The 23,587-nt window shown below is 38.9% G+C and overlaps 1 gene segment (V, D, J or C); it reads right to left on the bottom strand.

Moving 5' to 3' along the window:
- Nucleotides 1-1,567: 1,567 nt before the first annotated feature.
- On the bottom strand, nucleotides 1,568-14,493 carry LOC102730568 (T-cell receptor gamma chain C region C10.5-like). The segment is given in 5 exon segments: nucleotides 1,568-2,144; nucleotides 3,773-3,820; nucleotides 7,940-8,065; nucleotides 9,791-10,120; nucleotides 14,434-14,493. Coding segments are annotated over 5 exon segments (678 nt in total).
- Between the last annotated feature and the right edge of the window lie 9,094 nt (nucleotides 14,494-23,587).

Below are 23,587 nucleotides of genomic sequence, written 5' to 3'. Positions count from 1 at the left end.
ATCCCAACTCACGTAGCAGGTGCTGGAATGAACTTGGTATAAAATAGGGGGACACCCCACCCACAGCCTCACAGTATGTTTGACAGCAGGAGCAGGCGCAGATGGATATGTTCTCTCCATTAGCTGTGGCCTTTTGGAAGTGAGCAAAGTCAGCTGTGGTTTAACTGTCCTTATTTCATCTTCCAACACCCGAGCCACCTCTTGCACAGCCCCAACCAGCAGGGGCCGGTTTGACTTCAAGCATTTTCCACAAATCAACCACATTTGACAGAGCACGTTGACAAAAAGAGCCTGAGAAAATAAACACCATCACCACACCAGCGTCCTCCTGCCCCCCACGCTGTCTCCTGCACCACCCCCTCCCCCTCTCTTTACCTCCCAGTCCAGGGCAGCCCAGGTCCAGTTGGGGAAGGAAGGTGTTAAGGAGTTGGAAGCCACAGGAGACACTGCCTAGGGGTCCCAGCAGTGACATCAGCCCACACAGCTTTAGTCATCTGCTAGTTCCCCTCTGTGCCTCTGTGCTTTCCACATGCAGAAACAGTTCCATATCTCTAAGTAGAGGCCCAGGCATTTGTCCAAACAGATCTGAACAAATTTTTGAGAATCAAAGAGTAGATTGAACGTAAATTTCTTCTTCCTTTATCTGCTGGGTCTTACGTTGTTTCCACAGGGAACCTTTACTTGGTTTTCAAAAGCACCTGTTTCACAGAAACTGAAGCTGATTGTAAGTAAACAACAACAACAAAAATCCATCCCAATTTGAAATGAGGCATTGTTTGAATTCTAATATATAAAAGTTATTACACTAAATGCATTCATAGTGAAAACAGAAAAATATACAACCACTAATTTTTTCACCAACTTACCACACACTGAACATTTTGTTTTACACCCATGTTTGTAGAAAAATACACATACATGTAAATGAGTGTCCAATTTGTAGTGTGTGTGCATGTGTGTTTCTGTTATTTCTAACTTAGAGTTGCCAACAGTAGATGCAAATGCTATTGAGGACTTGCATGTACCCAACAAAATCAAATCATCACATCTACACAACTCCAGGAGACAGAGCACACTGTATCTTCATTTTACAGTTGATAAAATTATGGCACAGAGAGTTCATATAGCTATAGACTCAAGCCCTTGGGATTCAAAGTTCAAACTCTTAACCCCTCCACCCCCCCACCCTTCCAGTGTTAGTGCAGCTCTCATGGGGTTCTTGTGAGATCAGGAAACATGGTGTCCGTGACACACTGGGATAGGTCTGAGCACGCCCGCCAGTCATGCGAAATATTATACTGTCACCACCAGACTGTCTTACACGAAATGAGTCTGAATCTGCTGATCTTTGAAGGAGAAATAGCCTGGGCACCTCCACTGGTTGTGACTCCCCTGGGGCCGGTGCCCCAAAGAAGGCATCATAAAGACTATCTGAGGGAAAGAATTAGAAAAGTGGAATTGACCATTATTACAACCAATGCTGAATTGGTTGGCTCAGTTGTCATGCTGTCCCTTACATGGGACTCTCAGTTAGATTGCACCAAATGAAAGAACACAGAAGCAAAAGTAGATTTTTGATTTCTTTTATTGTGCCCATTATGAAAAACAGTACAAGCTTCAGGTAGCAAGGATGGTGGCTTCCAGGTATGTAAAATAAAAGGCTTCCAGGTAATCATCCAAGGGACTGCATGCTTCTGTACTCAGAGGCATGGGGCCTGGGTGGCTGAGGAGCTGGTGGACATTAAGGAGAGAGTGGTGCTAAAGCCCCTGTGACCCCCTGGTCTCACCCCTGAGTCATGGCAGCATTTGTTCTTGCTGTAGAGTGAAAGTTTCTGTTTTCCCAGTGGTTTGTAAACATGTTCTTCAGTAATGACACAGTAGAAAAAGACACATGTGAACTGAAATAACCCAATCTCAGAAAGGAGCCACACTAGATCACTAGCAGACACTTTTAGGGACAATAGCCAGTGGGAAGAAGTGGAACTTTGGTGCCACCATGTGTTAGGAACTCTTCCCATTGCCATAGAGTGCTGGTCTCCCAAGCAGACAGATGGCGATGATGGTGGAGTAGACCAGGCTCTTCACAAGGAGGAGGAGGTAGGTGTAATAGGCAGAGGTGTTCATGAGTTGCAGCTGCAGAGTGTCTGAAAGAAGCATTTTATTAATTTCATGTGTTGTTTTGAAAGGCTAGGACTTATTAATGGGAGAGAGGTGACAGTATACATTTCTGATGACTTAGTTGAAGTGACACTCACACCAGCACAATGGATAGTAAACACGTACATCACCATCACCACCACCACCACCACTGAGACAACTCAGAACCCAGTTTGCAGGTCAATTCACTTAGAATTTCCAAGGTATTAAAAAGTAAAGTTGTGTTTATAATGAATGAATCCAATGGGAAAAAAGGCATTGGCGATAAATATCTTTTAGCATTTCTTCAACCCCACTGTGTCTCTAAGTAAGAATAAGAGGCACTATCCATTAAGTACAAACTAAATGTCACTTATTTTGAGAACTTTGTGTGCAAAGCTTAAATCTTATTTAATTTTCCAATAACCTATGAGATTATAATTTTCATTCCCATTTTACAAATAAACTGGGCAGAGAGAGAAGCCATTTGCCTGATTTCATGCAACTAGTAAGTACTAGAATCCAGATTTCAATCCCTGCAACACAGCATTTAAGAAGACTTTCGCAGCTGGTCTGTAATTCTGCATCTCCACGTGCAATAAATATCAACAACTTCAAAATGATTAAGCAAAACTATAAAGTGGGATGAAGATGATAATGAAGAAGATGATGATGATGATGATGATGATTAGAGTCAAGAAGTCCCTTGATATTGAACATGGAGGGTGGATCAGCAGGGCTAGAACCAATGCTCTTCATCATTACCTTTGTTCAAATGGGGAGAAAGAGCCAGGAGCTAGTACTTATGATGTAGCAGCTAAATGAGATGCCTATGCATTCTACATTCTACATATGCCATGTAATATCTTCTATAACTGAATTAGGTGGTATTTGTGTCATTTTTGGTGGGTTCAAAAAAATGTAAATAGTTTACCCATACTCATGCAGCTGATAATTAAAAGAATGGAGTTTAAGTCCAGTCTGTGACAGTTGAAACCCAGGACTCACATCCTCTCCTGTGTGCACCTGTCTCAGGGCCTTGGCTTTGGGATTTCAGGAAGGATAAAAACTAAGGAAGTATATGAACTCTTGATTCAGATGGTCTGGGATGAAGCCATCGATCTCACTGTGTAGCATGGAGACTTAAATAATTTCTGTTCATTGCCTTCATGTGTAAAATGGGAATAAACTTGGCAGTGACTCTTAAGGGAATTAAACAAAACGCACTTACAGGGCAGCAAAACACCTTCCGTACAAGAAGCTCTCAGTGTCAGTTCATGTTATTAACCACCAGCAAGAACAAAGACTTAAAAATACCTAGAAGCAACTTGATATCATGTTTTCCTCAGTCAGTAGAAACAAACGTCACAGAAGTGAATGAAGTCCATTGTTGAAAGAATTCAGAGCACATCACTGCACCCTTAATTTATAGTCCTCTCACACCCAAACCTGCATTTACTGTGTGAAGAACACTCCTGAGAAATGATGGATTGACTTTAAATATCACTCAATCTATTTTGCAAGATTCAGCCGTTCTGAAGTTTCTCCCTGAAGCCAGGGAAGTTCAACAGTTATGTTGATCAGGTGGAAAAAATGCTATAGCATAACATAAAGGCAAACATAGACAAAAACTTACTGTTTTCATCATTCAGAGAATCTTTTTTGGAGTCAATAACAGCGAGCTCTAAAAGAAATGAGAACATGTATTACTGAATTGTTCATATCCTTCTTTGACATTGTCTGGGTTGTGGATAGTTGATAGATAGATGACAGATAAATGATGATAGATAGATGATGATAGATAGATGATAGATAGATGGATGATAGATAGGTAGATAGATAGTTAGATGATAAATAGATAACAGTTAGTCAACAGAGAGGACAGCCATTACTAATTTGAGCCCCACAATTCCCGAAATGGTTGGTCTGATTCTGTGTAATTCAGCAGATTCAGTGAGTAAGTTCCTAGTGCTGACTTGGAAATTCCCATGTCCACAGGTTAAAGGTTGCAGTTCTGGGTGTTGAAACGGCACTTGGGTAGGTCTGAAGACATGGTTTACTGACTTGTGGTCTTAAACTAAATGAGTACATTTTGAGCCTGTGGTTTTCCTTTTTAACAACCCTGCCTTTTGATCAAACTCTTAGCTTAACTGAGAGATAGGATCAAAATGGAAGGCATTAACACCACTCTCAGCAACTGCTCTGAAGTTCTCACAGTTTCTATTGTTACTCTAGGTGATATTCACAGGTCTTGACCTTTTTGCTTAACCCTTGTGATGTTCCCAGGTTACCACTTCAGTTTTACAATTTTTGAGTTGGTCATTCTCTTCATTCTTTGTGATGTTCCAGTCTTAAAAAGATCATTTGCTTAGAGATTACTGGCTTTGAATTTGCATGCCAAGCTTTTGAGAGAACATAAAACACCAGGCAGATTGCTATGATGCCTATAAACAGGATAATTCCCCATATTTGGAGTGCTATTTGATGCCATGGTCTCAAGACTCAAAGCAATTAAAGTCAAATAAGTAAGAAAGACCCTGCTGAAGAAGTCACTCTGTTAAGCCAAGTGGTTTGCACCCTGATCTGATCTTATTGGGTTTTAACTTCCCCAATAGTGTTCATCTGAGTATAGCACATGGTGCTGCCTACAGCACAGATCCAGCCTTGCTCAGCTGAGTCATAATCAAGGGCTATCTTACTTTCAAGAACTGCTTTGGTCAGAGTCTAAGGATTTTTATGGGGTACCCATTGCTTTCGGAGGGATTCTGCAACAATTTTAAGAATGGAGGAGAAAGTCTTGATCATACCTCATTTCCAGCTATCCCTAACCAGGGAAGTAGGGCCAGCCAAAAGAGTGAATCCTGGTGGCTTCTTGGTAGTCCTACTAACTTAGGATATATCTTTAGGGGAGTCAACCAATGAGATGTCTTATTTACCTTGAGAAAAATTAGGACTAGGGTTAGATTTTCTGCTAGCCTGAAATAAAATATTGCTCTAAATTCCAGAGGTTAACCCCCTTGGCAATGACCAGGGAAATATAGGCTATTGCCAGAGTAAAAGAAAAGAGGGAGAAAGGATTTCATATTTAGTTAAAGTATGAAGTCTTGAACCCCTGTTTAGGTGAAAGCAGTCTGTTTGGATGTCAGCTACTTTTCTTACTCTAAATTGATTCAGAAACTCTATGTCTGGGCAGGACCAGGTGTCAGGTGGAGACTTCTGTAGCTGTGGGATGTGTACAAGGTTCAACATTTAGGTTTTGTTTTTTTTATTTAATTTAATTGTATTATGTTATGTTAGTCACCATACACTACATCATTAGTTTTTGATGTAGTGTTCCATGATTCATTGTTTCTGTATAACTCCCAGTGCTCCATGCAATACATGCCCTCCTTAATACCCATCACTGGGCAAACCCATCCCCCCATCCCCTCCCCTCTAAAACCCTCAGTTTGTTTCTCAGGGTCCATAGTCTCTCATGGTTCATCTCCCCCTCTGATTTCCCCCTCTTCATTTTTCCCTTCCTTCTCCTAATGTCCTCCATGCTATTCCTTATGTTCCACAAATAAGTGAAACCATATAATTGACTTTCTCTGTTTGACTTATTTCACTTAGCATAATCTCCTCCAGTTCCACCCATGTTGTTGTAAAAGTTGGGTATTCATCCTTTCTGATGGCTGAGTAATATTCCATTGTATATATGGACCACATCTTCTTTATCCATTCGTCTGTTGAAGGGCATCTCGGCTCTTTCCACAGTTTGGCTATTGCGGACATTGTTGCTATAAACATTGGAGTGCATATGGCCCTTCTTCTCACTATATCTGTGTCTTTGGGGTAAATACCCAGGAGTGCAATTGCTGGATCATAGGGTAGCTCTATTTTTAATTTTTTGAGGAACCTCCACACTGTTTAGTTTTACAGCAGGAGCACTTGGTAAGGTCCCTCATCTACTGGGATGTCGAGGGCTGTCTTCCTCTGATGTTGTGTCTAAAGTACCTAATCACCAGGCTGCAACCTGTGACTGAGAGAATCCTTTTAATTGTGAACTAGGAAGGCTTCCGTAACCTGGTGATGACAGGCTTGAGCATCAGACATTGGAGACTTACACTAGCTGGTCAGACTAACAGGCGACAGAAAGGATGAGCAGAAGGACACAATTCCAGGAAGGTTGCAAGATTTTCCTAAAGGCTCCTATGATTTGCCCAGTGAAGTAGGTGCCCTGGTCATTGGAGATCACAGAAGGTGTGCCCCAAGGGGGAAACCCATTTTTAATAGTGTCCTTACCACAGTGCAGGCATCAGGGAAAGGCAGAAAATATACACACAATGACAAGGGAATATTGACAACCCACACTAAGTGGCAGTGGAATGAAATCCAACTGCAGATGTTCAAAGAGTCCAGAGGGAGGAGGCATGAAGCCTCCGGAGAGTAAACAGTTTTTCCAGGACTATGGATCTGACAGGTTAGACATTGATGGTAAACTGTTATGTACATTTGGGGTCTCCAACGTGATGGTTACCAAGCCAGTTCCTCAAGACACAAAAGAAGCTTTTATGATTTTGCAACTTTGGGCTCACCTGGGTAGCTCAGTCAGTTAAGCATCTGCCTCAGCTCAGGTCCTGATCCCAGGTTGCTGGGATCCAGTCCTGCATCAGATTCCCAGCTCAGCGGGAAGTCTGCTTTTCCTTCTTCCTCTGCCCCCCAACTCGTTATCTCTCTCTCAAATAAATAAAATAAAATCTTTAAAAATGAAGATTTTGCAATTTTGCTACATATCTTTAATCTGGGACTGTAGTTCTTAGGTGAAAAATAAACAGATATATCAGAAAAAAATAATAAATAATATTTAAAAATTAAAAAAAGAAAAATAAACAGGTATATCAGAGAGTGGTGAGCTAATCTCTTTAGAATTTAAGGATACCATTAGTTAAGAATTTGGGCACTGGGTGTTATACAAAAACAATGGATCATGGATCACCACATCAAAAACTAATGATGTAGTGTACGGTGACTAACATAACATAATAAAATTTTAAAAATTAAAAAAATAAAAATAGTATACCATTTTTCTGGCATTCGTTAAAAAAAAAAAAGAATTTGAGCTTCTCAGAGCCAAAAAACACCTAAAAGGGATGTGTCTGGTATTGAGAATTTTGTGTTTTACAGTGTAGCTCCTTGCACAGGAGTTTTCTTGAGGTTGATGGGTACCTAGTGCTGATACAACCCATTTCCTGACCAACTCATACAATCAAGGGAGTGTTCTTGAGGTAGCAAATGCTTCAGGTAGCAAATGCTCTTACAACCTCTAAATGCTTGACTCGTGCCCACCAATTTCTGTGGCTTTTTCCACCTTCTTGTTCCTCTGTTGGCAGTAGCCTTTATCTACACTGAAGACTAAAATTATGTGCACATTAGTGTACGGACAGTAAGAGATGTTACTGAGTTTTGACCACAGGAAGACTCTGTGTGCACCACCACCAATTCTCCTGGAAACTTACTGAGGTTTTGTTACTGAGTTTTGACCACAGGAAGACTCTGTGTGCACCACCACCAATTCTCCTGGAAACTTACTGAGGTTTCCACCTGGGGAACTTGGTCTGAAAGGTTAGGGGCTTGGCTGTGAGCCAACCCTTCTGCCAGTTCAGTTAGACTCTGGGCAAATATACCAGCTCAACAGAGCTCCAGACAAACATGCTAGCATAACACTCTGCCAGCCCAAGCTGGCTTGCCCTGCAAAGCAAAGTCAGTTAGATTAGGAGTTTGAACACAAAGAGAATGGAGCTTAGAACCAAGAAGAACTCACCCACAGCCCCTGGAACAGGTGAGAAGGATTGTGAACTCAAAGGGCTCACAGTTACCACCTCTGTGTTTTGCTTTGTCTCTGAAGGCCCCTGGGAGTCCACTTCGGATTCCATCGCTGCCACCAAATCTGTTAAAGAACAAAAATTCAACTAAGTAAATGTTAAAGATCTAATGGTGCTATTAATCAGTCAATTAATGAATCACACAGCATCCCATCTAGCAAGTAGAGGGGAGCTCAAAAGGATTACAGGAAAGGAAAAGGTTTTAACAATAGAGAGGAAGCAGAAAAAAAGAAAATTCAAAGAATCCATTGTTTTAGGCAAGGTCACCCTCTGGAGGGGAAGGAAAGGGGTGTTTCATGGTGCTGACCAAGAAATTCCCATGTTGACTGGCTAAAGGTTACTCTTTTGGGGGGTTAAATTGCACTCATGTTAGGGATTAAGTCTTGGTTTAGTGACTTGAGCCTTAAACTAAGTGGGTTTTTTTCAACACTCTAAGAACACAAAGACTTACTTCAGAAATGTAAACTTGTATATAGAAAGCTCTTCACACGTCTTCTTATGTGCTTGTTCCCCACTGCTTAAAAAGTGCTTGTGAACCACAGAGAAAAGTACAAACTTTTTCCTTCTTATGGGCCCTCTGGGGGCTTGGTCTGTGATGTTAACGCCAGGACTTGATTTCTGAGTCTAGTGAGTTATTCGATCACAGCAGGGCCAGGGCACTTTAGCTGTCTACCCACACTATCTAAATATGTCCAGCATCTGCACCAATTGGGTTCCTTTGGGACACCATGCCTGAATTATGCCTGAAATATGAGTGACACTGAGTGATTAGGAAAAGTGTATTCTCTCTACTGTAGTGATCCTCCTTGGGACAGTAGTTCATCCTGCATGCCTACCAGGCCTGGCATACACTAGGACTGCAATAATGTTTGCTGAGTAGCTTTACCAATGGTAAGAAATACATTCATTGTGTAGTTTCAAAGAACCTTTATACACACAAGCCTCACCCAGTCTTTACTTACTATACTTCACTTTTTGCTGATATATAAAATTCAAATCTGAAAAACTCAAGACCATACTAAGACCTCAGTAGCCTAATTACTATTCTGGTTGAGCTATGATTTGGCTCCATCAAATGAACAGCGTTTTTCCCCTATAACTCATTGTTTATGGGTCATACTTTGAGTAGAGCAAGATTGAAGTGAGAAGGATTGTGATGCTCAGAAAAACATTGTTGAAAGATACATAATTGTTCTTATTTCCTGATCAAGTAAAACCATCAAAATTGGACTCTCTGAGAATTTCTTGTATGTGAAGTTGCTAGGTGCTTTCACGTATATTGTTTCATTTAATCCATGAAATGACTATAAAAAACATCACTGTGACATTAATATTTTGGATTATGAAACTGAGGTGAGAAAGGCTAAGTGAATTTGTCTTTCTTTTTTTCTCTGTATGTTCCATAGGCCATACTGTTTTTTTAAAAAAGATTTATTATTTATTTCAAGAGATAGAGAGCACAGGGGGAAGAGACAGAGGGAGACAACCTCAAGCAGACTCCATGCTGAGCGTGGGGCCTGACACCGGGCTTGATCTCAAGACCCTGAGATCATGACCTGAGCTGAATGAGGAGTCATGCACAACCAAGTGAGCCACCCAGGTGCCCTCAAAGCCCATACTAGTTTAATTCTGTGGGAAAATTGCAGGACATTTATGCTTTCATTAAAGGCAACAACATTAGCAAAAATTTTCTATTTGCTTGTTTTCATTAATACTTGACAGAAAAGGGAAGGTTTTCCCTTTGAAACAAAGGGTTCTAGGAGGTTATATTCATGTTTATATGCACATACCTTTGTTTATTGAAGGAAAAAGAATCTCTTGATTAACCTTTGTTTTATCACTCTCATGGTTGACGATACATTTGTGTTCTTTATCCATTGATGCTTCAGTCACAGTCAGCCAGCTGAATTTCATGTATGTGTCCTTAGTCTTCATAGTGTCTCCCTGCTGGGATTTCAGAATTGTTTTGCCATCCTTTTCTTGCCAATCTATCTTGATAATGTCAGGGAAAAAATCCTCAAGAAGACAAAGGTATGTTCCAGCCTTATGGATTTTTATTTCAGCAACTGAAGGAAGAAAAATTGTGGGCTTGGGGTAAATGTCTTCATCAGGACTTTTATCTGTTGGAGAAAAAGGAATAACAATTAAACCATGATTGGAGGGTGCCTGGGTGACTCAGTCAGTTAAGCGTGTGCCTTCGAATCAGGTCATGATTCCAGGGTCCTGGGATGGAGCCCTGCATCAGTCTCTCTGCTCAGCAGGGAGCCTGCTTCTCCCTCTCTCTCCGCCTGCCTCGCTGCCTACTTGTGCTCTCTCTCTCTGTCAAATAAATAAATAAAATCTTAAAAAACATAATTAGAGAAACACAAACATTGTGGGGTTTGGAAACACCCAGCACATAATAAAAGGAAAGAAAGTTGCTATAGAATTAGTGCTTACTGTGGCTTTTCATCCACAGAAGATTATGAGGTGCTTATTTTCTTAATTTCCTTGGGAAAAGAGGGTCTAGAGGTTATGTAACTTGCCCAAAGTCACAGCTATTAAGTGAAAAGCCCTGGATCAAATCATGGAATTTTTTTAAACAATACACACTCACTTGTTTGAGTGGGAATCTATCAAGTTGACCTTTTATTTACAAATAGGGATCTCATGCCCATTTCTGATACTGGAATTCTTCTCCTTGATTTCTGATTCTATAGAACATCTCATTCTCACATCTGAACCACTGCATGAATTTGAGTAGGGCAATGTTTAATGCTGCACCTCCAAATTATTTACAATGCCTGAAATTTAGAAATAAAATGGCCATATTGCCAAAACTTCTATTTAAAAAAAATTATTGATTATTTTCAGAAATTTTCATATAGTAACCCAATCAAGTAATGCAGTGGTCAGAATTTTGTTTTGCTTCAGGAAATGTTCACTAAAAGTACATTTTATATTGGAATTTCATTTGGAGATACCTTGTCTAAGAAGACACCATATTTGACCCTTATCATCTCTCCCCAAATCTGAATCTGCCCTACAAGCCTGCTGAACTTGTAGTACCCCTCAATTTTCTTTCATTTCACCTGCTGAACAAAGTTATATCATCTAATGGTGTCATGTTAACAGTTATAGTCTGGGTTTTTTGCAGACATAATGTCAAATTATATAATGAAACATCATGGTTTTCAAGGGCATGTCACTTGAAGGCTGGAATATTCCTTGGTTATACATTATTATTAATTGATTATTCAAATTATAAATAGAATTCTTTCCAATTTGAGTTCCAACTGAAACACAAATTGTTTACTAATTTTCTCTTTCCAGTTGTTTGGAGTTAGAATAATAATTTCATGGGCCATTTCCTAAGAAAAAAATGAATAGGTTTCTCCTTTGAGAAGAAAGGAAAAAAAATTCTTCAGAATTTTTGCTTGTGCACCAAAGCTCCTGATTTTTATACTCAATGAGTAAGCAAGCAATGATGACTTTTTTATTTATGGTATAAATAAATATTAGGTCATAATGCACTTGTTTTAAGTTTGTACATCTTCCTTATTGTGCAAATAGTATTTTACTGATTATAAGAGTAAGACACAGTATGGGGTGCCTGGGTGGCTCAGATGGTTAAGCGTCTGCCTTCAGCTCAGGTCATGATCCCGGGGTCCTGGGATCGAGCCCTGCTTTCGGCTCCCTGCTCAAGTGGGGAGCCTGCTTCTCCCTCTCCCTCTGCCATTCTCTCCACTTGTGTTCTCTGGCTCTATCTCTCTGTCAAATAAATAAATAAAGTCTTTTAAAAAAAAAAAAGAGTAAGACAGTATATTTCCTCAACCATATATTTTGTCTTTAATTTAAAAAACATGTTATATAAAGCAAGATTTATTTTTCAGAGTACACGGTATTTACAGAATTTTTGCCTCTAGTCAATACATTAAAGAATCTAGTTTTCATCTTAAAAAGTTCAGTTTTTCATAGGAATACTTCTGATTCATCATAGTAAGGAACTTGAAAATCAAATCATGAGTTGGAAAAATCGGGATGGCAAGACATTATGCTTACCTCCTGTCACTTTTACTTAGCTAGAGCCCTGAAGTTTCATTCTTTTCAGAATAGAAGGTATCTTGAACTTCCATAACTTTCTCAATGTGATAGTTAACTGAGCATTAAATAGTATTATTGATTATATATGATCGGTGCCTATATTTTATGGAATTATATTACATGCTTTTTTTTTTTTTACCATTTTTTTAAAAAGATTTTATTTATTTGACAGAGAGAGACACAGCAAGAGAGGGAACACAAGCAGGGGGAGTGGGAGAGGGAGAAGCAGGCTTCCCGCTGAGCAGGGAGCCCAATGTGGGACTCAATCCCAGGACCCTGAGATCATGACCTGAGCCGAAGGCAGATGCTTAACGACTGAGCCACCCAGGCACCCTACTATTCCTTTTTTTTTTTAGGATTTTATTTATTTATTTTAGAGAGAGAGTGGTGGGGGAGAGGCAGAACAAGAAGGAGAGTAAGAATCCTGAGCAGGCTCCACGCTCAGCCTGGAGCCCAACATGGAGTTCAAGGCTCAATTCCACTACTCTGAGATCATGACCAGATGCTTAATCGGAGAGCCACCCAGGTGCTCCACAACATTCTTTTTAAAACTTATTAAGAGTGTTTTTTATGGCCACAATCATTTCATTAATTTATAAAACAGAAACCGTTTTACAAAATAAATAAATTTTCCCAATACATTTATAATATTCATAATCAAAAAAATTTTCAGGTAAATTGCCTGAGTTGTATATATTTGATGACTAGGAAGCAGTATGAATTCTATATAAATTAACAAAATGCAATGACATTTTCAATTAAGTATGGTATTTCAGATCTGCATATTAATATTGATTCAAAATTCCTCTTTTATTTTTCTCATTTTTATTAAAAAATACTTAAAACTATTTCTTATGTAAATATGAATTTCAGATTTATGACATTTCTAAATATATTTAAAAGTACTGGGGCGCCTGGGTGGCTCAGTCGTTAAGCGTCTGCCTTCGGCTCAGGTCATGATCCCAGAGTCCTGGGATCAAGCCCCGCATCGGGCTCCCTGCTCCGCAGGAAGCCTGCTTCTCCCTCTCTCACTCCCCCTGCTTGTGTTCCCTCTCTCACTGTGTCTCTCTCTATCAAATAAATAAAATCTTAAAAAAAAAAAAACAACATTATAAAAGTACTAACTGTATCCCTAACTATATTCCAAAGCATTTTCTAAATAAAATTTAAAATTTTAATTGTTTTTCTACTAAATACCAGTGTGAAGCCCAACTTGTTACTGTTAGACATGATATCAATTAAGATAAAGGATTAAGATTTAAGTACATACGAAACTTAAAAATACCAAAAAAAAAAAAAAATTGTGCCAAATGAGGGAAAAGTCCATTAAACAAATACCTCTAAATTCAAGGGTTTTGTATATCAGTGGACAGTAAGGTAACTTTCCACTAGAGTGGTTAGAAGTAGAGCTGAATCCTCTGGAGAATTTCTGCTCTGTCAATACAGTTGGCTACAAACCACTCTCCATACTGGATACAATTCTCCCTTTAGGTTAAAAAAGGGGCAACACCGTTTTACCATCAGAAAAGGCAATGTGTCAACTCACACAACTTATCTATCATGATCAAGTTTGTTCTTGGGCCAAACGCTTTCAAGACAATTACACATGTTGTGCATGAGCACTTCATGCAAGTCCACACAGACACAAGGGCAGATCCTATTACAGTGTTTGCACAATGTTGGCTATGCTGACCTTTACTGGAAGGATTGGTATCAAATCTCTCCTAAGATTTCCACATCTAAACATGCTATGAAAATGAGAGATTATAATTATAATTATCATTACCATTATTATTAGCAATTTGTTTGTGATGACTGCACTCCAACATCACATTTTAATCTCATGAGACCAAACCTTCTCTTACTAATAAGAATGCAGTATTTGGGGATAACAATTGGACCTATGTCAATCGAGCATCAAGATTCATTCCTTCGTTTGCACCTCTCTTTGCTCTACTATGTCTGGAATTCTCTGAACCATGATCACTGAAAATGTGTCTTTCACACAACAATTGTTAGGGAATCACTTGTCTTATCTTATCCAATGCCTTTCCAGTGTTAAGAAAATCAAATGGAAGCTAGTAAAGCCCAGTAATAGGGGGTCACTTCATGGAACGGATTCACTTGTACTGTCCAAAGCAAATGGCATTTTTCCCACCGACAGCACAATCTATGAGCATTCCAAGCTCTCCTCAGAAATTTCTACTTCAAACTGACTTTGTTCCAGCTTATGTCCAAAGTTTGGCTTCAGACATCTACAGTGGGCCTTCATGGTGGAATGATTAAATCAATGGCCAGTTGCCTTGACATCCAAGCCTCCTATTGTCATGTTAGATCACTAGACACTCACCTGCCTGACCAAGTCTGCTGAAGGTCATCATCTGTGAATGACATTAAATGTCATGGTGCCCATAGTAATAATGCAGTGGTAACATGAAACAGGTTTGTTAAAGACCATTTCTTCCATTTTCTAAAATGGATGTGGAAGGCACTGCTCACTCTTTCACTTCACATTGCTCCTAAAGGATTCATGCATTGAAGTCTTTTTCTCATTTTAAGGTGGGAAAAACATATTTGAAAATTAGGTGTGCTTCATTTTCTCAGTTAATAAAAAGTATGTACTCCGTTACATTTTCCCCTTACCTTTGAATATAAAATTTTACCCTATGCTTCGTGCTAGATAATCACAGGCCTTTTTTCTTCTGTTTTCATTTCCTTAGTGCTTTTGGTCTTCTATTTTTGTTTCATTGCCTAACTGTCCTTGCATATTTTATTTTAGGTCTCCTCAAATAGATTTTGGAAATAGGCAGTATAAATAAATGAGAAATAGTTTCTGCATTAGAGCTTGTTTCTTTTTCTGCCCCAGAACTTGATAGTTTAGTAAGGTCTACCTCAAAGTTGACATGAAAAATGGGAGAAGATATTTGCAAATCCCACTCTGTGATATAAATGCAAAACATTCAGAATTCAAACACACTGAATTCAGAATTCAAACACACTGAAATGCCAGAACATAAGATGAAGCTTTTGTTCCCAAAATTATGCCTCATAAAACAGAGTTTCCCCTATGTTTCAGTTTGGGCAATCTCTCATTTTAAAGGATGCTCTTCTAATACTCTACTTTGATTGAACAATGCACTTGGACAAGATATCAACCTGAAATAAACTCAACTAAAGCCAGTTTAGAGGTAGCACCGGTAAAAAAAAAAAAATAAAGAAGTTTAATATGGATTTGGTAAATATTACCTGGGACTAAAGTCTCTATACTTTATGCTTACATTGTACATATACAGAATGACAGAATAAATGAAAAAAAATGCTTTTATTTTGTAAGTGGATAAATGTCTGTTCCAATAAAATATCCAAAGACATCATCATAAAAGTATCCCCAGACACTCAGATCCTAACTGACTCAGAAATTTGCTCTAAAGTATACATTTTAGATGCATGTGAAGAATCTGAACAAAATTTTTAATAAAATATGAGGTTAGAAAAACAGTATTTCTCAAGTGATATTTGTAATAATATAATTTTTAATTTGTAGGTATAATCCAATTAAGATATAAACTATTAAAAGTGAATATTTGAGGGGCACCTGGGTGGCTCAGTCTGTTAAGCATCTGACTTTGGCTCAGGTCATGATCCCAGCATCCTGGATGGAGCCCACCACATTGGGCTCACTGCTCATCTGGGAGTCTGTTTCTCCTTCTCTGTCTGCCTCTCCCCCCAGCTCCTGTGCTCTCTCTCTCTCTCTCTTGCATGCATGTCCCCTCTCTCTCAAATAAATAAAAAATAAAATGTTTTATTAAAAAAGTGAATACTTGACTTTTTATGTATATTAGTATAATTTTATATATTCAATTGTAAAACATCTCCCTTGTTTATATCCAGATGTTTCCACTGAAAAGGGAGAGATCAACTTATGTTGAGGTTAACAATATACGAGGTAATGCTTACTACATTCTACTCATTTTTAGAAACATGTAACAATGAGTCTTAGAAATTGAAAGTATTCTGCAAATACTGACCAATTATTCTTAAGTGACCTGTAGACTAGATCATAATTAATACAATTTTCTGTACTCCTGATTTAAAAAGAACTCCACTGAGTGATAATTGGAATTTGTAGAACTGACTTTTTTAATGAATTACTACATCCCAACCTATGCAGTAGATATTACCATATTTAATTTCATTTAGTTCTACAACATCCACGTGAGATGGCTGTTACCTTGACAGAATGATGGATGGAAATATAGCAAATGTTAACAGAATAAGTGTCACTATAAATTTTTAATACTTTATTTTTTCTCTTTTCCAATTTTTCCCTAATGGGCATGTATTATTTCTATACTGTTAAGAGAGCAATAACCAATGAATCAAAATTTATTGGCTGAAGGATGATTACACAGAAAGTAAAACATCCAGAATGTGGACACATTTTTCTCTGCACCACACTCTCCTATAAAAAAAATTTCAGGACCTCATGAATTACATCTGTGTCACCATTATTTAATTAGATTGCTAGAATTTATATTGCAGTCAGTTGGGGGGGAAATGCAACTAGAAAGTTACTTTTCAATTTATGAATTCATGCATGCCTATGATCACAACCAGAAAGACACCAAAATATATCACTCCTTTCACTTTTCCAATGTTTCCCCAGCCTTATGAAGATTCTCTGAAAACATTTGACTAGATTCTATAGGGTAGAAACATCCCTGTGAGATGTTCTCCCTCATCCGGGCCAAATTTCATCCCTAAGGCTAATGAAGAATGAACAAATTTACTAGTCTGAATTTGGAAAAAACAAACCCAGCTTATGACATTCCTGGATACATTTATGCAGTTAAATATGTCGATACCTAATACGAATTGCCTTCAGACAAAATGGCAAGTTTATCAATTTTTTGTTCATTCTTTTCCTCTGGTTATTTCTTGGAATCTAATAAATAAGATACACAAATTTCTTTACAAATGTTTCAACACAGAAATCCCTAAGGGATTAACAGCTCCACCCTGTAGGGACCCCCAGTTGCTCTAGCTAGTTAGCTCCTTGTTAATCTCCTCCATTCTAGCTCAGGCAGCAGCTACCTCCTAGGACTAGGAGAGAATCAACTACCTCTCCAAGTAACCCACTGTTATTTATGACCAAACTGGGACCAAATCCTAGAATTCTGAGCCAGCACCAGCACCTAGCCTGCCCTCCTGGATCACCTACCTCGTCTCCCTACCTTAAGGGAAGAATTAAAACATATTTTACCTGTAATCCTGAGCAATGTGCCAGGACCAAACACTTTGTCGCTCCACCAGTTATTCCAGGTACACTGTCTGAAAAGCTTTTACAGAAATCTCCCTGTGTGCCTCTTTTAAAATCGTGTCCATATTTTTCCAATATTTATATAAATATATATAAATAGACACTGCTAACATTAAACAAAGAAATCTCAAGTAAAATCACATTAGATATGAATGTAGTCAAGAATGGACGAACTGACCCCTCTCTGCCTGGACAGCTTGGGTCTGTCTTTCCCACCTCACATGCATTGGAGAGTCTAATTTTACCTTTTCTCACCATGTTCCTGAAACTTCTAAATCTTTTTTCTTAAAAGGTTTTCATGTGTCATATCAGTTCTTTTCCTAGAGTGTAATTTACAGTTACTACTTCTGTGACTTTAACAGAGGAACAAAAATAGACATAATATATTTTAATATTTAAGATATGAATGTTCAATATTTTATAGGTATTTTTTTATTTCTACACATTGAAGGGTAGACATCTGGTTTGATTTTAACATAAGTTTTTTCCAGATTTCAGTCCTCACTGATACTAGAACAGATGAGTTGTTACAGAGTGTGAAATATTAATGATGATCTTTTAACCCATTTATTCCTGAAAGACTGTTCCTTTGAACTTGAAATTACCCTATCAAGTTCCAGGATATGGACTTACAATCCTGAGCTGCCCATCAGAGGATCCTGCTTGGTTTGCTCTCCCTGCAGCTGTCCCAGCCGGAGTGCAAAGGCAGCTCTGAGTTCTGCAGCTGAGTCCTGCATGTAGTACAACTGCTCCCGTTCTTCTGCCAGCTTCCATATTTCCAGCAAATTTGATGCCAATACAGAAAGACTGAATTGAATGGTAACAAAAGGACTTGCAGTTTATAGAAATACCCTAAGAATCACATTGTGAGAATTTAATAAATGAATATTCAACATGACTTACTTGAAGTCTTGGGGGGAAGAGAGGCAATTTTAATGCCATGATTAGAAGCAGAAGTGTTTTCTGCATGAGGAGTCATACAAATTATGAGCTATTACTATTAAACATTCAACTACATAGTCTATTTAAAAGGTCAGACTACAAAAGACTGTATATTCAGAATAAAAGTATGGCTTAATGTTTCTAATAGCATATAATGGTATAGACCATGCATTATGGAACAAACAAGGAACTATTTGCTCCCAAACTTTGGCATAGTAACTAACCATGTGAATGTAAGCAAATAACTGAACTCTCTAAGCCTCAGTTTCCCCATCAGTGAAATTGGAATAAGAAAATTTCCTGTATAGTGCTCTTAAGGATTGAGATAAGGCACAGAAACTAGGCAGTATGGTATCTGACTCTCAATAAATATTAGCTAATAGTATTATTGTCTTTAATCAGATGGTTTTGGGGCCCTTTATCAAATTTTCCACTAAACAAATATATGCAAAAGAGCTCATGAATCCAACATTCTATGTGTCTGGCAACTGCAGGTCAAAATACATGGGGCTCAATCAAGCCACAATCTAGAATACTTATCCACTAGGCTACAAGCTTTTTGAGTGTTGGGACTGTGTCTTGTGTACCCTTTTACCTCTAGCTTCCATCATAGAAACTGTCTTCAATAAATGAAAAAACAAGGATGTAAAACCATGCTGACAGCTTCTTTTCATGGATTCTGGAACTGAAATAGTTTACTGAGCTCACAAATTCCATTAAACTGGACCATCTCTAGGCAATATCACAAGAGCCGCAATAGCTCGGTTTTTGACTAAATTGAGCCTACCCACCAAGAAAGTAGAGTAATAATAATATGTTTATTTATTGATGTTCTATAGTCATCTACTGTAAGAGTTAAATTTTTTGCACTGCTCTTAAAGATGAAATCAAAAGCAATCATACAGTTTTTATGGGTTATTACAGCAAGGAACACTATTCATTAAGAAAGGAGCACTATTAATACTACAGGTACTTCGGGCGCCTGGGTGGCTCAGTTGGTTAAGCGACTGCCTTCGGCTCAGGTCATGATCCTGGAGTCCCGGGATCGAGTCCCGCATCGGGCTCCCTGCTCGGCAGGGAGTCTGCTTCTCCCTCTGACCCTCCTCCCTCTCGTGCTCTCTGTCTCTCATTCTCTCTCTCAAATAAATAAATAAAATCTTTAAAAAAAAAAAAATACTACAGGTACTTCATCAAAGTGTTTCTCACTTAAAAGGCCACCTACATGAATATCATCTTGAACCAATAACTTACACAAATATATCACAGACAAGGTCACAGAAATATTTTAATTTCAGGCCTGCATCTATGCTTTTATGTACATATTTTCTAAAAGTAGAATTTCAATCTGCTTGCAAGCAGGGAAGTAAATAAACCTTTACAAAGTAGTTTTGTTTCATATATAGCGACCAGTAGCTGCAAAATTGCTGTCCAAATGTTAAGTTGATTCTACATTGTTTTTTCTAAAAAGCATCTCTCAGTTTTTTATTCACAGGATATAAAAAGAACAAAGTTACTTACCAGGAGGAGTTACTATGAACTTAGTGCCTTCTACAAATATCTTGATCCAGCCTGGTTAGAGGTTATCACACTGGCTAGAGCTTCTACAAAAATGTAAGCCTTCTCCTGAGGTTCATGTCAGGGCCAGCAGGTAGAAACCTTGTACTGGCAATTTGATCTTTTGAGGTCATTAAAAGTCCTTGAATATAGGCTTCATGGCATCTGATACTTTATGTTCCTCAGATTAATTGATCCAAATGTCTGTTTTGATGGAGGCAGCAATCATGGAAAACTGCGGATAGAAAATGGATATGATGAGAGCAAATAAAAAGAAAAAGAAAGAGAGAGAGAGGAAAGAAGGAGGGAGTGAAGGAAGGATGGAAGGAAGACAGGAAGGAAGGAGGGAAGGAAGGAAGGAAGAAAGAAAGAGTGGAAGGAGGGAAGGAAGGAATAGAGAGGCAAGGGATAGAGAGGCAAGGGATAGAGAGGGAAGGGAGGGAGGGAGAGAGAGAGAAAGAAAGGGAGAAAGAAAGAAAGTGAAAGAAAAAACAAAAGAAAGAAAAAGAAGATCGGGACTAACTGGTCATCCAATGACTTTTCTAAATTACCAGAAACAGTGTTCAGAGAATTAAGAGATTTTGATTTCCAGGTGCTCAATTATGTGAAACTGCTCAGAGATGCATCAAAGGAAACCTCTTCTGTTCTCACAAACATCAGGCCTACTGTGTCAGCAGTTTAGGATTGTATTTCTGAAGACGATACGCTTCACTAACTGAAAAAGCGAGCATGCCAATAGAAATATACTTGAGAAATGTGAACAACGGTCTCCACTTTTTAGTAAGCCACTTTTGCCATTTGACAACACAAATTTTTTTCAGGGAAAACAAAATGAAAAAATACTTTCTGAGATGACTATATTTTCCTAGAATAAAAGGAGAAATTTGTAGAATTCTATCTCCCACAGAAAAATAGATTCCTTATTAAAACTCAACTTGGGAATGCTCGCAAATACCAGGGGTTTTCTGTATTTTTAAAAATACTTCCCAGCATCATATTTATTCTCTTTTGTAACTGCTGTCTTTACAACCGGAAAACATCTGCATTTCTACTTTACAGCTGTCTCTTTTTAAATAAATTGTGCAAAAGGACTTTGCCATCACAAAAAAATAAATAAATAAAAAATAAAACTCAACTTGGAAAACAAACCCAGTTTTCTGATATGTTGAAAGAAGAAGCCTCTTGGAAGCTATTCTGTGATCTTTGGAAAAGCAGCTGTAGCCCTGCCTCTGTGGTTAACTAGCTTTGGACAAGGCATTTGCCATCCCTGGACCCCCACATCCCATTTGTTCTGTGGGCATTGATTGGGCTACGTATGTCCAAAGGGCCCTTCCTGTTCCAACAGATTATGAACCTGTGATTAAGAGTAGGAAAGGGAGAGGGAGAAGCAAGATGGCAGAGGAGTAGGAGACCTAAATTTCATCTGGTCCCAGGAATTCAGCTAGAGTGCTATCAAACACTTCTGAACACCTACGAACACAACAGGAGATCGAAGAAAAGAATAGCAACAACTCTCTGAACAGAAAAGTGACCACTTTCTGGAAGGTAGGACGTGCGGAGAAGTGAATCTGAGGCGAAATTCAGAAGATAGATGGTGGGGGAGGGGGCCTCCGATGGCCGCTTCTGGCAAGTGATAGAGCCGTGGAGCACAAAATCAGAACTTTTAGAAGTCGGCTCCGCTGAGGGACGTTGCTCCAGTGGCTAATGGGGGGTGGAACACTCATGGAACAGTGTGGTCTCAGGACCCTCGGGGTCACAGAAAGACCGGGGGAGCCTGAGTGCAGCAGAGCTCCCAGGTATCTGAGTGGGGAAGCCAGCTGCAGAGACAGAGCCGAGGCGGGGGCTCTCAGCTCGGGGTTGCCATAAACCGTGATCCACGGCACAGTCAGACCACTGCTGCTCCAGCAGGGACCCAACAAGTGGCAGATCCGGGGAGACTCCCCTTCCTCCCCCGGGAGGAGCAGCACGGGAGAGCACCGCAGGGATCTGCTGGGTTTGGAGACAACACATGGGGTCGGGTGCCAGAGATAGAAATGCACGGTCACAGGCCGGGTGAGCACGGAGTGTGGCCGGAGACGGGAGAGACAGGAGAGACTGACTGCATTTCTCTGGGGGCTTACTGAGGAGCGGGGCCTGAATTCTGGGCTCCTACGGGGTGGAGATTGGGAGGCCGCCATTTTCACTCTCCGCCTCCAAAGCTGCATGGAAAGCTTGCAGGGAACAAAAGCTCCCGAGAGCAAACCCGAGCAGATTACTTAGCCTGACCCAGCCAGAGCGGGGCAATTCCGCCTCCGGCAAAGACATTTGGGAACCATGGCAACAGGCCCCTCCCCCAGAAGATCAGCAAGAACAGCCAGCCAAGACCAAGTTTACACATCAATGAGAACGGCAGAACTCCAGCGCTAGGGGAATACTACACATAGAATTCATGGCTTTTTTCCCATGATTCTTTAGTCTTTCAAAGTTAATTTTTTTTTAACGTTCTTTTTCTTTTGAAATTTTCTTTTTCCCTTTTTCAACCAACATCTTATCAATCCCTTTTTTAAAAAATCTTTTTTATTTTTCATTTTTAGAGTCATATTCTAACCCTTCATAGTAGTTACCCTTATTTTTGGTATACATATATATGAGTTGTTCTATCTTTAAAATTTTGGAATACAGTTTCTTCTAACAGACCAAAATATACCCTAAATCTCTAGTGTATGGCTTTCTTCTAGTCTCCTGCCTGATCACATTCTCTCCCTTTTTTTTTTTAAATCCTCTTCTTTGTTTTTTCAACCAAATTCTTATCTTATCAATTCCTTTTATAAAATCTTGTATAATTTTCATGTTTACAGTCATATTCCATCCCTTCATCGTATTAACCCATATTTTTGTACATATATAAGATTTTATTTCTTTAAAAATTTGGGAGGCACTTTCTTCTAACAGACCAAAATATGCCCAAAATCTAGTGTGTGGCACTGATCTATGCACCAGCCTGATCATATTTGATCATATTTTGTTTTTTTGTTTTTCTTTTTGTTTTTGTTGGTTTGTTTTAATCTTTTTCTTTTCTTTTCTTTTTCTTTTTTCTATCTTTCCCTTTCTTTTCCCCCGGTTTCAGAACTCTTCTGATTGTTTAGTGTATATTTTCTGGGGATGTTGTTACCCTGATAGCATTTTGTTCTCTCATTCATCTATTCTCCTCTGGGCAAAATGACAAGATGGAAAAAATCACCTCAAAAAAAAAGAACAAGAGGCAGTACCGACTCCAGGGACCTAATCAATGTGGACATTAGTAAGATGTTGGAACTAGAGTTCAGAATGATGATTTTAAAAATACTAGCTGGGCTTGAAAAAAACATGGAAGATATTAGAGAAACCCTTTCTGGAGAAATAAAAGAACTAAAATCTAAACAAGTTGAAATCAAAAAGGCTATTAATGAGGTGCAATAAGAAATGGAGACTCTAACTGCTATGAGAAATGAGGCAGAAGAGAGAATCAGTGATATAGAAGACCAAATGATGGAAAATAAAGAAACTGAGAAAAAGAGAGATAAACAACTACTGGATAATGAGGGCAGAATTCGAGAGATAAGCGATACCATAAGATGAAACAACATTAGAATAATTGGGATCCCAGAAGAAGAAGAAAGAGAGAGAGGGGCAGAAGGTATATTGAAGCAAATTATAGCAGAGAACTTCC

The sequence above is a fragment of the Leptonychotes weddellii genome, chromosome 12 (genome assembly GCF_054177405.1).
Source record: "Leptonychotes weddellii isolate Sample4059 chromosome 12, ASM5417740v2, whole genome shotgun sequence".
Lineage (NCBI taxonomy): Eukaryota > Metazoa > Chordata > Mammalia > Carnivora > Phocidae > Leptonychotes > Leptonychotes weddellii.
Note: the sequence above shows the minus strand (reverse complement) of the source record. Positions and strands in the feature narration are given on the sequence as shown.